The sequence below is a fragment of the Carcharodon carcharias genome, chromosome 5, assembly GCF_017639515.1.
Source record: "Carcharodon carcharias isolate sCarCar2 chromosome 5, sCarCar2.pri, whole genome shotgun sequence".
In the NCBI taxonomy this organism is placed as follows: Eukaryota; Metazoa; Chordata; class Chondrichthyes; order Lamniformes; family Lamnidae; genus Carcharodon; species Carcharodon carcharias.
Window position 1 is genome coordinate 94,350,306 of NC_054471.1, and position 20,572 is coordinate 94,370,877.

A 20,572-nucleotide genomic window follows, 5' to 3' on the forward strand; every position below is an offset into this window, starting at 1 on the left:
TCTGATATCAGCATGTAATAATTCCTAATGTCTAATGTTGAGATATTTTAGGAAACTTGTTTTTCATTTTGTAGAGGATCGAAATGATATACTGAAATTATATACAACAGGGTCTTTCTTTGAATCTTCAAAATTTTACCATGTCTCGCATTAAATTAGACTGTACTGATTATTTAGTATATTTTCAAGCATTGACATAGAAAGAAATGTAGAAGAAGTATGGAAATAGGAAGTTAGTCCAGATGAATGTGTGGCTGGAGAGATGGTGCAAGAGGACTTTAGATTTCTGGGACATTGGGACCGTTTTTGGAGGTGATGGGACCTGTACAAGGCAGACAGGTTGCACCTGAACCGGAATGGGACCAATATCCTTGCAGAGTGGTTTGCTAGTGCTGTTGGGGAGGGTTTAAACTAACTTGGCAGGGGGATGGGATCCTGAGAAGAGGTTCAGCAGGGAGAGATACACAGCCAAAATTAGAAAAGAGAGCAAGTGAGTCTGGAAGGCACAGAAATTTATATTCCAGTTAAGGCACAAGGGAGTTTGGCAAGGTTGTATGGTATTTATTTTAATGCAAGGAGTCTGACAAATAAGGGAAATGAGTTGAGGGCGCAAATTAACACATGGATGTACAATGTCATTGCTGTCACAGAGACATGGTTGAGAGAGGATTGGCAGCTCAATATTCTAAGATATAGGGTCTTCAGGTGAGAAAGGGAAGAAGATAAAAGAGGATGGGGTATTGCAATATTGATCAAGGAATCAATTACAGCAGTAATGAGGGATGACATCTTAGAAGGCTCCTCAAATGAAGCCATATGGGTAGAACTGAAAAACAAAAAAGGAGCAATCACATTGCTGGGAGTGTGCCATAGGCCCCCAAACAGTCGGAGAGAAATAGACGAGCAGATATGCAGGGAAATTTAATAGTGGGGGATTTCAACTTCTCCAACATTAACTGGGTTAGTCATAGTGTGATAGGTTTAGAGGGAGCAGAATACTTAAAGTGCATCCAGGAGAGCTTTTGAAGCCAGCATGTAGATCCTACAAGAGAGGGGGCGGTCCTGGATTTAATTTTAGGGCAAGAAGCCGGGCAATTGGTAGAGGTATCAGTGGGGGAGCATTTTGCAGATAGTGATCGTAACTCCATTAGATTCAAGGTTGTTATGGAAAAGGACAAGGATGGGCCAGAAATCAGAGTTCTAAATTGGGGGAAGGCCGATTTTAATAAGATCAGATATGATTTGGCCAGAGTGAACTGGGAGCAGCTACTTTTAGATAAATCTGCGTTAGATCTGTGGGACTTATTCAAGAAGGAAATATTGAGAGTACAGGGCCAACGTATTGCAGTAAAGATAAAGGTTGGGACCAACAAATCCAGGGAACCCTGGATGTCAACGGATATACAGGGTTGGATAAAGAGAAAAAGGGGGTCTTATGGCAGATACCGAGGGCTCAAAACAGTGGAAGCCCTAGAGGAGTATGGTTTTTGTAAGGGGGTGCTTAAAAAGGAAATTAGGAGAGCAAAAAAGGGGCTTGAGAAAACATTGGCAGGTAAAATAAAGGAAAATCCAAAGTTATTTTAGAAGTACATTTAAGAGTAGGGCCTATTAAGGGTCATAATGGTAATTTGTGTGTGGAGCCGGAAGACGTAGTTAGGGTTCTAAATGAATACTATGTGTCGGTGTTCACAAGTGAGAGGGACGACGTGGGTATGGAAATCAGGCAAAAGGACTGTGATGTAATTAAAGAAATTAGCATAGCACACATTCTAAGTGTTCTGGCAGGCTTAAAAGTCGATAAATCTCCAGGTCCAGATGAAATGTATCTCAGGCCATTGAGTGAGGCAAGGGAGGAGATAGCAGGGGCAGTGGCAATAATTTTCAATACCTCCCTGGCCACAGGAGAGGTGCCAGAGGCCTGGAGAACAGCCAATGTGGTACCGTTATTCAAGAAGGGAGGAAGGGATAAACCAGGGAACTACAGGTCAGACAGTCTAACCTCAGTGGTGGGGAAACTATTGGAAGCAATTCTGAGGGGCAGGATTAATCTACACTTGGAGAGGCAGGGATTAATAAAGGACAGTCAGCATGGTTTTGTTAAGGGGAGGTCATGTCTGACCGATTTGATTGAATTTTTCGAAAAGCTGACCAGGTGTGTAGATGAGGGCGATGCATTTGACGTAGTCTACTTGGACTTTCGCAAGGCTTTTGATAACATCCCACGTGGGAGACTGATAATGAAAGTAACAGTCCATGGGATCCAAGGCAAGTTGGCAAATTGGATCCAGAATTGGCTGAGTGGCAGGAAGCAGATGGTGATGGTCAAGGGGTGTTTTTGTGACCGGATGCCTGTGTCCAGTGCAGTTCCACAGGGATCTGTGTTGGGTCCCTTGCTGCTTGTGGTGTATATATACGATTTAGACTTGAATGTAGGAGGGTTGGTCAGTAAGTTCGTGGATGACACAAAAAAATTGGGGTGGTAAATAGTGAGGAGGATAGCCTTAGATTACAGGAGGATGTGGATGGGCTGATCAGTGGTAAATCCGAACAAATGTGAGGTGACGCACTTGGGCAGGACAAACGGGAATACACGTTGAATGGTAGGACCATGGGAAGTACTGAGGATCAGAGGGACCTTGGTGTGCATGTCCACTGGTCCCTTAAGGTAGCGGGACAGGTAGATAAGGTGATTAAGGTGATTAAGAAGGCATATGGGATACTTGTCTTTATTAGCCGAGGCATAGAATATAAGAGCAGGGAGGTTATGCTGGAACTGTATGAAACGCTGGTTAGGCCACAGCTAGAGTATTGCGTGCAGTTCTGGAATCTGCATTATAGAAAGGATGTGATTGTAGAGGAGATTTGCCAGGATGTTGCCTGGGCTGGAGAGCTTTAGTTATGAGGAGAGATTGGATAGACTGCGGTTATTTTCCCTGGAGCAGATGAGATTGAGGGGGCATATGATTGAGGTGTATAAAATTATGAGGGGCACAGATAGGGTAGACAGGAAGGAACTTTTCCCTTGGTGGAGGGATCAGTAACCAGGGGGCATAGATTTAAGGTAAGGGGCAGGAGGTTTATAGGGGATGTGTGGAAGAGTTTTTTCACCTAGAGGGTGGTGGGAATCTGGAACTCATAGCCTGAAAGGGTGGCAGAGGCAGAAACTCTCATAACATTTAAGAAGTATTTGGATGTCCACATGGCTACGGGCCTAGTGCCGATAAGTGGGCTTAGAATAGTTAAGCACTTGTTTGACCAGGGCAGATTCGATGCGCCGAAGGGCCTTTTTCTGTGCTGTAGACCTCTATGACTCTATAAAGTAATGTTGCAATGATTCCTGTTGGGATGATTTGGAAAATTAATGGATTCTGAATGCTGTGATTAGCGAATACACGACATAGAGTAGAAATCATTTCCATTTCCAATTCCTGTTGAATGGCAAAGGTATTGTGTCTATGTGAGTCATTCACATAAACTGCACAGAAGGTACAATGCAAAAATTGACCAAACATAATTTGCAAGCATCTGTGGCAAATGCGTCAACAGACACTAATTTGCATGGTGACGAAGAAGAACCCATAAATATGATAGTGTTTTCAGGTGAGAAATTTAGAGGGAATGGAAACCAATTTTTTTTTTGAAAGTTGTGTCAAGGAGTTCATGCTGCAATTTCACAATTGTTCATTTAATTCCTGTTCAGATAAAGTTCAAAAGATGCACTGTAGAGGGTATTAGATCAGTGACGTACATTTCTTTATTTGCCAGTTTTCTCCCATATCATCTTGAAGGAATTAAGTTATTGTTGGTATAGAATGTTGAGTTATCGTGACACAGATATTGGTCATCCACCAGTGCTTCAGCCAAGTGACCATTATTACTCATGAGCCTTGGCAAGGAGTATTGACAAGGTATTTGATTTTCTGAAAGCCACATATTTGAGCATCAAACCTCATGTGGAATCCTACACATGCACTTATTCCTGACCCTGCCACTTCATGCGCTCTCACTCTTTTTCATTTGTTTTCTCACCCGCGTCCTCCCTCGAGCACCTGCTCTACCTGCCTTCCCTCAGTTTTCTATGATGCAAGTACGAGCACGTTCGTACTTCCCACAGATATAGTGCATAGTTTTTTTTTAATGTACGGTTTTGTGGAAATAGTAACTTACATAACCACCAAAGTTGTTATCAATTAACTTAGCACAGATCAGGAAGCTGCAATTCAAGCTGTCTTCCATCATTTTTACAATGGCCCAGATTTTGCAGTCAAGAGTGAAGTGACAATGCTCACTGTTGACTTCAAAGAAAACTGCCCACAAAGATCTAGTGATCTCTGTGGCATGGGTTTCCAGATGCCTGACAACAGTTTGAATTTGGCACCCAGTCAAGGGAATTTCTTGACACCTGGCAACAGTGATGTCATTAAGCAGGGTAAGCAGCCAATCACTTTGAAGTATTCTCACAGACAGAAAACCAGGAAGTAAAATGCACTGAATATTTTACTTTCAATTAAAATTTTATATAGAGTGAAATAAATGGTTGGTTTATGCACATGGAATTAAAGTGGAACTTAAAAATATCATAAAACAAAAACAGAATTACCTGGAAAAACTCAGCAGGTCTGGCAGCATCGGCGGAGAAGAAAAGAGTTGACGTTTCGAGTCCTCATGACCCTTCGACAGAACTTGAGTTCGAGTCCAAGAAAGAGTTGAAATATAAGCTGGTTTAAGGTGTGTGTGTGGGGGGCGGAGAGATAGAGAGAGAGTGAGGTGGGGGGGGTGGTGTGGTTGTAGGGACAAACAAGCAGTGATAGAAGCAGATCATCAAAAGATGTCAACGACAATAGTACAATAGAACACATAGGTGTTAAAGTTAAAGTTGGTGATATTATCTAAACGAATGTGCTAATTAAGAATGGATGGTAAGGCGCTCAAGGTATAGCTGTAGTGGGGTTTTTTTTTATAATGGAAATAGGTGGGAAAAGGAAAATCTTTATAATTTATTGGAAAGAAAAAAAAAGGGAAGGGGGAAGCAGATATCATACATTTATAAACTTTTTAAAGTTTTTTTATCATAATGGTGAATTTTGATATTCCACAAATATAAATTTAGCTTTTCATGATCAGTGAGGCTGTACAACTATAAATATGAACTTATGAACACATTTAATGAGGTGCAACTTTTTGAGGGTTTTTACAGCAAAACTGACATTAAAAGGCACACTCTTGTCATTTCAGTGATTTCTACTTGATTGCAGTTTTTGCTTCAACAGCAAACCTGTGTAGGATAGCCCAGAATCACTGACAGTAACTCTGGATTTCCACATTTTACTGCATGTACATGGGCAGAACTATGATCAGTTTCAAAGGAGCAACAACAAGGAATGCTGATGGTTTCACCATTGTAACTACTGCAAAATCCAGGCCCTTATGGTCATAGCAGAAAGGGAAGTTTCTAGAAACCTCTGTCCCTGAAATTTGTCTTTTTTCATAATGAACATGCCTGAGCTGGTGTATGAAGTTTTAATAATTATCCTTTTATTGTAATATTTGCCTCAGTAAACAAACAGATTGCCTGCTACATTTATCTTTCCAAAAAAGTTGCAAATTCCATACTACAGATCAATTCACATAGACTAAAATTAATAGATGTATTTATAGCTGGAATAACCCTTATAAACAATAGGACAATATGTACATTGACCTTGAAATTCATGGTATGAAAATGTAAGTTGGATGGGGTAGGACCTGGTTCCACTTGGCCTCATTCCTTTCTGTCCGCTGTAAAATAATACCAACAATTGCAGGTGTACTTGCTATACAAATATGGAGCTGTTGAAAAATTGATTTAAAAAATAATGGTCATCCCCCTTCCTTTACTAGAGTAGGATGTTGCTGCTTTGATATGTCTGATTTCATTCTTCCCATTCAGGTGTCGCCCAGAGAACCTTAAAGGACATGGGCCAAGGATTTGGGGCAAGTTCAATGTTGGACCAAATTGGCAGTCAGAGGTTCCACTGCATTTCTGGTGGTGACACAGGGCTTAAGATGTTTCAGGAGCGTTAAATTTATGATTTAGACAATAATGAAGATAGAATCAACCTACAATGAATTAAAATATATTTCTTAGAACATAATTTTTACACAGCTTAGTAATTTATTTGACTTTTTGATGGAACTGTGATGCATGGACTTTCGCAATGAATAGTTGTTTATCCACTTGTCCAATGCATGGAGTTCAGATCTTCAGCTAGAATGAAAGACACTCAGAAAAGTCTTCAGTATGTATTGCAGAACAAAGTCAGCCAAGGACGTAGTGGTGTGCACTACTGTATAGAATGACTGAGAATCAGGTGTTCATATGTTAATTGTTTGCCTATGACCTGTTAATGGTTCAACAAAGTACAATTCAATTAGCACTGAAGGCAAACCTTTGTAGCCTGACTAATTTACAGACCAAACAATTTCTCTGCTACATTTCAGGATTGTTGTTTGATTATTTTCCACGGAGAGGATTTGGAAAATTTATTTTAGTTGTCCTTTTAAAAGCATAGTTGATTGCTGCAAGTTTAACAGTGCTAATGAGCTAAATAGTAAACAATTTGATGATTTTTTTGGACATTGAGAAACTCCATGGGCTGAAGTTTACGGGCCACCGTGGGTGGGAGCACAGGCAGGTGAACATATAAGTTAGGGTGCTATGCCATAGGCAGCAAAAGCACTTCTGGTCGATCCACCTCCACCATGATTTTACGGGCAGTGGGGGAGCTGTTGGGTGAATCACTCACATGTAGCCCAATTGGGGCCCTTAGTTGGGCAATTAATGCCCAATTAAGGGCCTCAAGCTGCAGTAGCTCAGATAGAATGGGTAGTAGGAGAGGTTTGTGCCCAACGTGTAACGCTTTGAGTACAAACACGTTTCCATCTGTTTCCGATGAAGTTACATTGTTTCATAGTTTGCCATTGTGATATTTGAACTCTTGATCTTGGGGTTACAAACCCAGTACCATAACCACTTGGCTATTTAGGCCAAGCGCGCCCAACGTGTAGCCCGGCACCCTAAGAACTGTTGGCCAGTGAAAGGGGAGGTGCCTCCATCCTGGGCACCCTGTGCCAATCAGAGGCCCAACCCCCATCCACCCTAGCCTTGCCCTGGCCAACATTCCCTCAAACCCCGTCTCTGGGACCTGTCAGCCTAGCACTAAAGAGACCTTGGACTTACCTGAATGTCTGGGTCTATTGCTGAATGCTGATTCCTGCCTTACCTGCAGCACCAGCAGTGACCACCACTCCTGCTTGGTGCTGCCAATGTGCAGAGTTGCAGGACACCAATTGGCTGGCAGCTGTGAGGCAGGACTTCCTCCATGAAGCGGAGGAAAGTGTTTCCTCATGTTCATTAAAGGGCCATCAACCAAAAATTAAAGCAAGGTGAGCCGGTTAAGCAGAGGTGGGCTCACCCCTGAAATTTACTCGGGGATTTGGGGAGCCCACACTCAGCGTAAAACCCAGCCCCATGTATCCATTGTGTTGGAAGCTTTTTGAAATTCTTCCTGTCTTTAAACAGACAGGAATTAAAGCAATATGTCGGACATCTAATAGGCAGTTTAGTTTTTGCAGCCTAAAGCTCTGATAAAGGAAAACAAAAAACTGTCTGGATGCATAGGAAGCATAAAACAAAAACAGAATTACCTGGAAAAACTCAGCAGGTCTGGCAGCATCGGCGGAGAAGAAAAGAGTTGACGTTTCGAGTCCTCATGACCCTTCGACAGAACTTGCGTTCGAGTCCAAGAAAGAGTTGAAATATAAACTGGTTTAAGGTGTGTGTGTGGGGGGCGGAGAGATAGAGAGACAAAGAGGTGGAGGGGGGGGCGGGGGTGTGGTTGTAGGGACAAACAAGCAGTGATAGAAGCAGATCATCAAAAGATGTCAACAACAATAGTACAATAGAACACATAGGTGTTAAAATTAAAGTTGGTGATATTATCTAAACGAATGTGCTAATTAAGAATGGATGGTAGGGCACTCAAGGTATAGCTCTAGTGGGGTTTTTTTTTTATATAATGGAAATAGGTGGGAAAAGGAAAATCTTTATAATTTATTGGAAAAAAAAGGGAAGGGGGAAACAGAAAGGGGGTGGGGATGGGGGAGGGAGCTTACGACCTAAAGTTGTTGAATTCAATATTCAGTCCGGAAGGCTGTAAAGTCCCTAGTCGGAAGATGAGGTGTTGTTCCTCCAGTTTGCGTTGGGCTTCACTGGAACAATGCAGCAAGCCAAGGACAGACATGTGGGCAAGAGAGCAGGGTGGAGTGTTGAAATGGCAAGCGACAGGGAGGTTTGGGTCATTCTTGCGGACAGACCGCAGGTGTTCTGCAAAGCGGTCGCCCAGTTTACGTTTGGTCTCTCCAATGTAGAGGAGACCACATTGGGAGCAACGAATGCAGTAGACTAAGTTGGGGGAAATGCAAGTGAAATGCTGCTTCACTTGAAAGGAGTGTTTGGGTCCTTGGACGGTGAGGAGAGAGGAAGTGAAGGGGCAGGTGTTGCATCTTTTGTGTGGGCATGGGGTGGTGCCATAGGAGGGGGTTGAGGAGTAGGGGGTGATGGAGGAGTGGACCAGGGTGTCACAGAGGGAGCGATCCCTACGGAATGCCGATAAGGGGGGTGAAGGGAAGATGTGTTTGGTGGTGGCATCATGCTGGAGTTGGCGGAAATGGCGGAGGATGATCCTTTGAATGCGGAGGCTGGTGGGGTGATAAGTGAGGACAAGGGGGACCCTATCATGTTTCTGGGAGGGAGGAGAAGGCGTGAGGGCGGATGCGCGGGAGATGGCCCTGTCAACGACCGTGGGTGGAAAACCTCGGTTAAGGAAGAAGGAGGACATGTCGGAGGAACTGTTTTTGAATGTAGCATCATCGGAACAGATGCGACGGAGGCGAAGGAACTGAGAGAATGGGATGGAGTCCTTACAGGAAGCGGGGTGTGAGGAGCTGTAGTCGAGATAGCTGTGGGAGTCGGTGGGTTTGTAATGGATATTGGTGGACAGTCTATCACCAGAGATTGAGACAGAGAGGTCAAGGAAGGGAAGGGAAGTGTCAGAGATGGACCACGTGAAAATGATGGAGGGGTGGAGATTGGAAGCAAAATTAATAAATTTTTCCAAGTCCTGACGAGAGCATGAAGCGGCACCGAAGTAATCATCGATGTACCGGAGAAAGAGTTGTGGAAGGGGGCCGGAGTAGGACTGTAACAAGGAATGTTCCACATACCCCATAAAGAGACAGGCATAGCTGGGGTAATTTTAACACCTATGTGTTCTATTGTACTATTGTTGTTGACATCTTTTGATGATCTGCTTCTATCACTGCTTGTTTGTCCCTACAACCACACCCCCGCCCCCCCCTCCACCTCTTTGTCTCTCTATCTCTCCGCCCCCCACACACACACCTTAAACCAGTTTATATTTCAACTCTTTCTTGGACTCGAACGCAAGTTCTGTCGAAGGGTCATGAGGACTCGAAACGTCAACTCTTTTCTTCTCCGCCGATGCTGCCAGACCTGCTGAGTTTTTCCAGGTAATTCTGTTTTTGTTTTGGATTTCCAGCATCCGCAGTTTTTTTGTTTTTATGCATAGGAAGCATTCTATTTGTGAAGGAACATGACCCGCTGAAATGTGTCCATTATTTTTTTACCATCATGCAAAAGCAAGTTTGCCCAGTAAAGTAATCTGACCTGGGCATCACTGGCATTTATTTCTTTTCTCTTGTAGCCCTGAGTTCGATACAAGTTAGTATCTTGCTAAGCCAGGTTGATAGGTTTCCTCCTCTAAAGGATATTTATGAACCAGTTGGGTTTTTAATGGTTTAATAGTCACCTTTTAATACCAGTTTTTTTTTTATTTCCAAAATTCTCATATTGCAATGATAGGATTTGTTCTTTTGTTCACCATGCCTCTGGATTACTAGTGACACAACCAATATACTATTCAAAACAAAAACAGAATTACCTGGAAAAACTCAGCAGGTCTGGCAGCATCGGCGGAGAAGAAAAGAGTTGACGTTTCGAGTCCTCATGACCCTTCGACGAAGGGTCATGAGGACTCGAAACGTCAACTCTTTTCTTTTCCGCCGATGCTGCCAGACCTGCTGAGTTTTTCCAGGTAATTCTGTTTTTGTTTTGGATTTCCAGCATCCGCAGTTTTTTTGTTTTTATATTAATATACTATTCAACCCTATCTTAAAGAAAGGAAAAGAAAGGCTGCCTTTTTGTGAGAAGTGCTATATAAATGTAACAATATTTCATCATGCGATTATTGGACTTTGTTAGTGAGAAAAGTAGAATAGCTTTTTTGGCCATCTTTGCCACATTTGTCCCAATTTAATCACATCTGATTACTAAATTGAAAGAGAATATGGGATTATTGTTAAAGAAGAATTAATAAGAATCTCTTATGTTGGTACCACATTCTGAACTTTGCTGACAGTATTTGACTTGGTTGTGTGTGTTGAAAATGAAACCTAATTTGTCAGTCCACTGATTTATTTGCTGTTTGCCTTTTGTGCAGAAAACTAACCACACTGTTGAGAGAGATTTTTGTTAATGGTATGTCAAGGTCATTGCAAATGAACAATACAGTCAGATACCATAATTTTTGACTTTCCTTTCCAAGTAATTATTGCAATAATAACTATTTATCATGAATTAGGGCCTGTGTCTCTGAGGAAGTTGTATAATTCATAACCAGGCTGAAAAGATGTAGCTTATGATTGATTACATTTTACTTATATACTAGTAATATCAAGTTTGATAATTGATGTGGAAATTATTCTGAATTGGAAAATGCAGTCTCTGAGTAGCTTCTAAAATTCATTTTTGGATCTTTGAACAATGCTGGAAGCCAATATTTGCTAATAACTCCATTGTGGAAGCTTGCGATTTATCTGCTTTTGGCTACCTTGGTGGATGCTATAAATTTTGTTTTCTTGCAAAATTAGGTAGGGTGTGTTGTGGATACAAAAATAAAATACCATATCTAAAATACTTTAAATAATTAGGCAGGCAGGGTTGGTAGTCTGATTCTGTATTTTCTATTTATCACAAGTATGCGCTGTCAATTGGATTGAATCTAACAGAGGACTTTGAGTCAAAGGTTGATATTTTCTTTCCCAGCCTAGTTGTTCTCGAGCTGAGCTGCCAACCCCATACCTTGTCCATCACTGGGACTGCTACTTCCATCTCCTTAACTTCAACCATTTTTGCCACTGACTGAGCTCATCTGTTGAAACCCTCATCCATGTCTGTCTTGCCTCTAGATTTAACCATTCCAGTGTACGTTTGGTCAGTCTCCAACCTTGCACCCTCCATCAACTTAAGCTCATCCAACTCAGCTGTCCATATCCTAACTTGTACCAGATCCTGTTCATCCATCAACCCTGTGCTCGCCAACCAACATTGGCCCCCAGTCTGGAAATCTCAAATTTTGAAGCACTCACCACTCTATGAACATTACAACTCTCTGAGATGTCAGTGTTCCTCCAATTCTGGTTTCTTGCTTATCCCTGATTTTTCACAACGCCCCCTACCTATATCCTGCTAAAGTTTCCTCTCCCAGAACTTACCTCTGGCTGGGAAAAAAATTCCTAGTCAATTTCTAACAGTGCCACAGGATTTTTTAAATATGGATGGGGTTCCTGGCTAAAGTGTCAACTGAAATACAGCACTCTTCAACTGTGCAGTCTTCCTTCAGTCTGAAGTCTCCACTTAAATTATGCGCTGAAGTCTCTTAAACATTATTCAGAAGATTATGGATTCAAACACTGTTGCAGGATGTACTTGGAATGTACATTGGATGTATATTGGAATGTGTACATTCACACATTAAAATCCCTTAGTCTCCATTTTAAAGTTACAGATTTTGTTTTTATTTTTGTATTTCCATTATGAATCTTTATTTCCAAAGCTACAATGGAAATGGCCCAAGAAAAGTGTGTCTGTCTGAAATTCATATAATCATACAGCACAGAATGAAGTTATTCAGGCCATATTTGAAAGAGATTTCTAATTGGGCCCATTTCCATAATAATGTAAAATAAAAGCAAAATACTGCCGATGCTGGAAACCTCAAATAAAAACGAAGTACTGGAAGGAGTCAGCAGATCTGGCAGTATCAGTGGAGCGAGAAACCGAGTTACCGTTTCAAGTTGAATGACTCTTTATTAGTAAGAAGGCATTAGTCAGAAGACTGTGTTGGAAAAATTAATGAGACTGAAGGTTGACAAGTCCTCAGGACCTGATATTCTACATCCCAGAGGTAGCTGTTGAAATATTGGAAGCATTGGTGATCATCTTCCAAAATTCCAAAGTTTCTGGAATGGCTCCTGCAGATTGGAAGGTAGCAAATGTCACCCCACTATTTAAGAAGGGATGGAGAGAGACAGCTACTGATCTTATTGGCCTTGCATTAGTAGTGGGAACAATGCTAGAATCAATTCTGAAGTGTTATGGACAGGAGGGGTATATAAGAGCCCTGATTTCTCCTCTCATTACCCACTTGTAAACAGAAAGATGTTTTCGATTTCTGAGTTTCCACTTTATAAGTGGTAATGTATTTTCCCGAAACCTTCAGTTTGGGGTGTTCCAATCCTCTATTAATAACTGCACAGCAACTCAAGATAAGGTAAAATGAGGGTTGGTTTATTCTCTTTCCTTGCTCCCTCCCTCCCTTCCCCCCCTCTCTCACGCTCCCTCCCTTCTCTCCCCCCACTCTCTCACGCTCCTTCCCTTCCCCTTCTCACGTTCCCTCCCTTCCCCCCCTCTCTCATGCTCCCTCCCTTCCCCCCCCTCTCATGCTACCTCCCTTCCCCCCGCTCTCTCACGCTCCCTCCCCCCCTCACACTCCCTCCCTTCCCCCCCCCCACGCTCCCTCCCTCTTCCCCCCCCTCTCTCACGCTCCCTCCCTCTTCCCCCCCCTCTCTCACGCTCCCTCCCTCTTTCCCCCCCCTCACGCTCCCTCCCTCTTCCCCCCCCTCTCTCACGCTCCTTCCCTCTTTCCCCCCCTCGCTCACGCCCCCTCCCTCTTTCCCCCCCTCTCTCACGCTCTCTCCCTCTTTCCCCCCCCCCCCTCTCACGCTCCCTCCCTCTCCCCCACCCCCTCTCTCACGCTCCCTCCCTTCCCTGCCCCTCTCACGCTCTTATGGTTTCAGATGAGTCCAAAAGTCAAATCGGGGATTCCTTCAGAGGTCAGCAGCCTGAAACCGTTGAAGGTTGGTCCATCTTCCCAGAAGCGATCACTTCCCTGAGGGAAGAAGGCATCTACAGATGCATGAGTTATGAGTACAGATACAGGTGTTCCAGGCTTCCAGTAATACACAATGTAGATGAGAGCCAGGTAATTTACCTGGACAGAGCTCTTCCTGCTGTTACCCTTTAGATGTAACATGGCAGACTGCCTGTGTTCAGTTTCACTCGGCAGTATTACATGTTCTAGTAGCTTGGGGGAGGTCATGTGATAGAACTTCCACTTCTCCTGGATTTTGGACCAAGAATGCACTTTTCCAGGTCTGGAATCTTGAGAGTTTTAACAGAGGAGTCAGGGTCCCTTTTGTCTTTGCAGATGTACCGTCTCCATTGGCCACAGCTCTACCTTAGAATTGTAAAGGGTATTGGTGCATTTCTTTGGAATCTGATTTCCTGCAGTCACAGGGGTCATTCGCGCCTCTTTAAAGGTAACAAGGTCTCTGTTGGTTTCTGAACTTTAGAAATTCCTCTGGTATGAGTCATGGCTAGTCAGGCATATCAGGGTAAAGCTTTTGTTCATTTTCAAAATAAAATAATTTCATAAAGTAGCTATATGTGGATATAAGTTTTCCTTTCTATCTTCTGGATAGGACAGAGGATCTGATAATGTACATTTGATAATAATGATCCGATTGGGCATAGTTAACATGGATTTGTGAATGGAAAATCATTTTTGATGAACTAGTTGGAGGTTTTTGAGGATGCTACTTAAGAATTGATGAAGGGGAGTCAGTGGACATATTACACTTGGATTTTGAGAGGGCTTTTGCTTAAAGTCCCCTACAGGAAGTTGGTTAGCAAAATTAAATAAAGCACATGGAATAGGAGGTAAAATACTGGCATGGATTAAGGATTGGTTAACAGGCAGAAAAGCAGAGAGTAGGAATAACTGGGTCATTCTTGCGTTGGCAGGCTGTAACTAGTGGGTACTGCAAGGATCAGTACTTGGGCCCCAGCTGTTCACAATACATATCAATGATTTGGACGTGGGGACCAAATGTAATGTTTCCAAGTTTGCGGATGACACAAAGCTAGATAACAATGTGTGTTGTGAGAAAGATGCAATGTGGTTTCAAGGCAAGGACGTGGTAGATGGAATATAATGTGGAAAAATGTGAAGTTATCCACTTTGGTAGGAGGAACAGATGTACAGAGTATTTCTTAAATGGTTAGAGATTAGAGTGTGTGGTTGTTCAAAGGGACCTGGGTATCCTTGTCAATAAGTCACCTGAAAACTAATATGCAGGTACGGCAAGTAATTAGGAAGGCTAATGGTATGTTAGAGTTTATTGCAAGAATATTTGAGTACAGGAGTACAAAGTCTTGCTTGAATTGTGTAGAAGGCTACATCTGGAGTACTGTGTGCAGTTTTGGTCCCCTTACCTTCGGAATGATATTATTGTCATAGAGGGAGTGCAACAGAGGTTTGCCAGACAGGTTCCCAGGATGGCAAGACTGTCATATGAAGAGAGATTGAGGAAACTGGGACTGAATTCTCTAGAGCTTCGAAGAATGAGAGGTGATCTCATTGAAACCTACAAAATACTTAAAGGAATAGATAGGTGTGATGACTGTCACTTTGAGATCAGTTCAACTGAGTAGGGGTCAAGTGATTTTTTTTTTTTCAACCAATGTGTGGCTAGAGTGGGGGAATAAATTCTAAGGAGGGGTTTCCTAGGAAAAAATGGCTGTATGAGGGGCTGACTGGATGCAAGCAGCTGTGGAAGCTCTTGTTTAAATTTTCTTTTGTTTGACTAAGAAGCCTCCCAGAGCGTGTTTCTACAAAAGGGTAGATGCAGGTAAAATGTTTCCCCTGTTTGGGGATTCTAGAACTAGGGAGCACACTTTCAAAATAAGGGGGAAGCCACTTGGGACCGAGACTCTAGAGCATTGTGCATCTTTGGAATTCTCCACCCCAGAGGCCTGTGAAAGCTCAGCCATTGTGTATGTTTACAGCAGAGATTGACAGATTTCTAAATACCAATACATAAAGGGGTATGGGGTAATGTGGAATAAGGCACTGAAGTGGATAAGCAGTATGATGTATTGAACAGCAGAGCAGGCTTGCTGGGCTGAATGGCTTACTCCTGCTCCTATGCTCCAGTGATGACTTTGGGTATCACGCCCATGTCCTTTTCCTGTAGTTCTGCAAATCTTTCCCCTTCAAGTATCTATTCAATTTCCTTTGAAAGTTACTACTGATTGTCCTTTCATCTCCCTTTCAGGCGATGTATTTCAGATGATTATAACTCACTGGGTAAAATAATTTTTCCTCAGCTCACTTTTGGCCGATTGCCGTAAATCTGTGTCATCTGGTGTTATGCAACCAGAAATACTTTCTCCTTATTTACTCAAAACCCTGTATGATTTTGAACAGCTCTATTAAATGTCCTCTTAACCTTTATCTATGCTACAAGTAACATCCTCAAAAAACAAATTTGTCCAACATGATTTCCCTTTCATAAATCCATGTTGATTCCACCCAAATTTTACTATTCTTTTCTATATGTCCAGTTATCACATCCTTCAAATAGATTCTAACATTTTCCCTACCACTAATGTCAGACTAACAAGTCTGTAGTTCACCATTCTCCCTCTTCCTCCTTTCTTAAATAATGGGGTTACATTTGATGCTTTCCAGTCCACAGGAGCCTTTCCATAATTCATTTAATTTTGAAAGATAATCACCAATGCATCCACTATCTCTCTAGCCACCTTTTTCAACACTCTCTACCTTCTGTACTCTAAGAATAACCCACTTCTCTAATTTCTCTATGTAGCAGAAATCCCTGGTACCAGTCCAATACATTTTCTCTGCACCTTCTCTATGGCCATGACGTATTGCCTAAAATGTGGTGTCATGGATTGAACATTCCGCTGGGGCCTAATCAGTGGTTAGGTTTAACGTAACTTCCTTGTTTTTGCACTCTCTGCCTTTACAAAACCATGGATTCTGCAGTAAATTGAAAGCAAGATACTGCATATGCTGGAAATCTAAAATAAAAACAGAAAATGCTGGAAAAACTCAGCATCTGTGGAGTGGGAAACAGAGTTAACATTTCAAGTCCATTATAACTCTTCTTTGGAACAGCAGACTTTTTTAATAGCTGTGCTTTATGGAAGAAGTTAAAGATTGCATTAAATCAGTATAGGTGGCTTATAAGGATGGCAGAAAAAGTGGTAAAAGCCTGAGGATTCAAAGCAATTTCGAAATCAGCAAAGGAGGTCCAAGAAACTAATTAAGGAAGGGAAAGGAGAATATGAATGCAAACTAGCGAGGAACATAAAGGTGGGCTACAAAAGCTTCTTTAGGTACATGAAAAGGAAAAGATTGGCTTGGACAAATATGGGCCTATTACAGGTAGGGACAGAAGAATTTATAGTGGAGAACAGGGAAATGGGAGCGAAACTAAGTAGTTGCTTTGCTTCTGTCTTCATGGAAGAAGGTACAGAAAATCTCCCAGGAATACTAGACAACCAAGGGACTTGTAAAAGTGAGGAGCTAAAAGAAATTGATATTAGTAAAGAGGTTGATAAATCCCCTGGACCAGATAAGCTTCATCCTACAGTGTTGAAAGAGGTGGCTAGAGAGATAGTGGATGCATTGGTGATTATCTTTCAAAATTAAATGAATTATGGAAAAGCTCCTGTGGACTGGAAAGTAGCAAATGTAACCCCACTATTTAAGAAAGGGGGAAGAGGGAGAATGGTGAACTACAGACTTGTTAGTCTGACATCAGTGGTAGGGAAAATGTTAGAATTTATTTGAAGGATGTGATAACTGGACATATAGAAAAGAATAGTAAAATTTGGGTGGAATTAACATGGATTTATGAAAGGGAAATCATGTTGGACAAATTTGTTTTTTGAGGATGTTACTTGTAGCATAGATAATGGAGAACCAGTGGGTGTGGTGCATTTGGATTTTCAGAAGGCTTTTGATAAGGTCCCACACAGGAGGTTAGTAAATAAAATTAGAGCGCATGGGATTTGAGGAAATATACTTGTATGGATTAAGAATTGGTTAGCAGAGAGTAGGTATAAACAGCTCATTCTTAGCATGGTGGATTACCGCAAGGATCCACAGCTGTACACAATCTATATAAATGATTTGGATGTGGACACCTATTGTAATATTTCCAGATTTGCTGTTGACACCAAACTGGGTGGGAAGGTAAGTTGTAAGGAAGATGCAAGGAGACTTCAAGTGGACTTGGACAGACTAAGTGAATGGGCTGGAACATGGCGGGTGGAATATAATGTGAATAAGTGTGAAGTTATTCACTTTGGTAGAAAAAACAAGGCAGCAAAATACTAATTAAATTGAGAGGAATTGCGAAATGTGGGTGTCCAAAGGGACCTGGGTATCCTTGTTCATGAGTCATTAAAAACTAGCATGCAGATGCAGCAAGCAATTAGGATGGCAGATGGTATGTTGGTTGTCTTCATGAGGGGATTTGAGTACAGAAGTAAGGATATCTTGCTGGAGTTATATAGAGCCTTCACCTGGAGTATTGTGCACGGTTTGGTCCCCTTATTTAAGGAAAGATATACTTGCTATAGAAGGAGTGCTATTGGAGGTTCTCCAGATTAATCCCTGGGATGGCTGAATTGTCTTATGAGGAGAGATTGAGGAGACTGGGTCTGTATTCCCTGGAGTTATGAAGAATGAGGGGTGACTTCATTGAAACTTACAAAATTCTTACAGGGCATGACAAGGTGGATGTGGATAACATGTTTCTCCTGGTGAGTCTAGAACTATGGGACACAGTCTCAGAATAAGGGGTAGGCCATTTAAGACTGAGATGAGGAGGATTTTCTTCACCCAGAGGATGGTGACTCTTTGGAATTCTCTACGCCAGAGCGCTTTGGAAGCTTAATCGGTGAGCATGTTTAAGACAGAAATCAGTGTATTTCTGGAGACCAAAGGCATCAAGGGACATGGGGATAATGCAGGAAGGTGGCATTGAGGTAAATGATCAGCCATGATCAAATTGAGTGGTGGAGCAGGTTCAATGGGCCGAATGGCCTAATCCTGTTCCTGTTCCTATCTTTCTACGTATCCTACTCTCAACTTGTTATGCCACCTTAAAAGATATTTGTGTGTACACCACCCCCCCCTTCCCCGCCAATTTTGAAATTGTGCCATTTAATTGATATTGCCTCTCCTCATTCTTCCTAGCAAAGTATCTAACTTCGCACTTTGCATTATTAAATTTCATCTGCCATTAACACCACCCTCTGGTGGAGGCACTGTAGCATTATTACTGGAAGGTGGGGTGCAACCACAGCTTGACGAGGCCTCATCAGCACTTTCGAAATAGGGAGTGTGGAATGGAAAAAATTAACAAGAACTGCATGTGGTTTTTTAATTTTGTCAATAATTTGCATTTCAAATAAGCCTTTTAACATAAAACACCCCAAGGTGCTTCACAGGAGTGTAATTGTGGGAGAAGAAATTGTCGCAGGAGATATTGGTTTCATTGACATAGGATCAATTGTATTACTGAAAAGGCTCACTGCATCATCCTACGCTCTAAATTGTTCATTCCTGAAACAGCAAAATTCTGCTTACTAGATGGTCATGTAAAAAATTATGTATTTTTAGAACAGATAATACCTAGAAGAAAGAAACAACGTGCATTTATATAGCACCTTTCACCATCTCAGGATGTCCCAAAATGCCTTGCAGCCAATGAAACACAGTTGTAACATAGGAAAAATAGCAGTGAGTTTGCACACATCAAGCTCCTACAAACAGCAATGTAATGATGAGGTCCGTGTGTGTCAGGAGACGATGGACTGTGCCCAGGGTGTATGTACCTTCTGTAATGAACATCGTATATTGTCACTATAGAGACTGATTTGTGAGTGACAGTCCCTTCTGCAACTAGCACAGATGAATAGCGCTGGCTTGACGTCAGCTGATTTTTTTTTTTCCTTCTGGTGGGCTCTTTTTCTACCATCTGGTCATTTCTTTTGTCCTCTGCTTTCTCCATATCCTTGCTGACTGCTTGTCTCCAGTCATCCTGGTCAGCAGTGTAATAATGACCAGATCATCTGTTTTTGAATGATGTTGTTTGAGAGATACTGAGCACTCGAGAATCATATACAATGTGAGATGGACATATGTGAGGATACCACTACTCATTTCTACCAGTATGCTTAGCCGTATACAAATACCAGCCCACCCTATCGGAGCATTCTGTTTGATATCAATGATTGTTTTTATTTCTCCTGCTTCAGAGTGATGTGACATATTCCTGCCAAACTTTTTAGACCCTGGGCAAAAATTGTTCATGCATGTTTCAGGTGGGATCTTTTTGCAAGAGAGATGACAAATACTCATTCCATCAATCTGAACTAAATTTTAACCCTTCTATAATGAATTCACACAGTGTTCTAATCCACTGTGGCAACTATTTCTGCGTCATTGGTGCCCTTAATATAAAAATATGTCCCTTTAAACATGATAGAAAAACATTTCAGAAATAGGTGGCTGAACTTTTTTGTATCAGTATTCATTTTAAAATGAATGTTGATTTCATTTGGGAATTTTGCAGCCAAGATGTAGGAGTTACATATTGTAGCGTGTAAAAAAAAAAATCTTCCGAAGGGATCTAGTCTTCAAGTATGTTATTTTGTTATTTTTCTACAATGCAATTAAGTGCATTTTTAATTGATAAACTAAGTTACAGAGATTGAAGTTTTGCTTGTCTGATTCATGATTTAATTTATGTAATCCATACAACTAATTAAATTTAATTATGTTATGAGACAATGTTTCAAAGCAGAAAAATTAGAAGCTTTTTGAAATGTTTATCTTTTACAGTATCTGTGAATTTGTTTAATGACTTGAATATATTCATGTTAACTGGAATGTGAACATCTGTTTTACAGATTGAGTGTTTTTTAAATCTCTGCCTTGCTATCATAAATTGTTACGGTTGCATGTAATATTCCAAAGAACTTGATGGATAAATATTGTTAAAATATATGTAAACCATAAAGTACCATCATATTATTACATGCTTGCAATAATTTGAATTTTGTGTGTTGCAAATAGTCTTGTTAATAAAACAATTGCATTATTTACAGTGAATCCAATTCCATCGAACCTCAAGTCTGAAGCCAAGAAGGCTGCAAAAATTTTGAGAGAGTTTACTGAAATAAGTTCAAGAAATGGACCTGATGTAATCATACCAGGTTAGTAAAATAATTGTTTGATGCTCTGTTGTATCTTGCATTGAAGATGCTGTCAAATGGTATATCTTCAATTGC

At 41.5% G+C, this 20,572-nt stretch overlaps 1 protein-coding gene across 7 annotated transcripts in view; it reads left to right on the forward strand.

Moving 5' to 3' along the window:
* The window catches only part of sh3yl1 (SH3 and SYLF domain containing 1), a 180,535-nt gene that overhangs the window by 21,754 nt on the left and 138,209 nt on the right, over positions 1–20,572 (forward strand). For all 7 annotated transcript variants that reach the window (XR_005942996.1, XM_041187646.1, XM_041187647.1 and 4 more), the window contains exon 2: positions 20,390–20,497. Coding sequence is in view for 6 of the 7 variants with exons in the window: in XM_041187646.1 (XP_041043580.1) it covers positions 20,390–20,497 (108 nt within the window). In the remaining variant the exon portion in view is untranslated. The remainder of the gene's footprint in view (positions 1–20,389; positions 20,498–20,572) is intronic.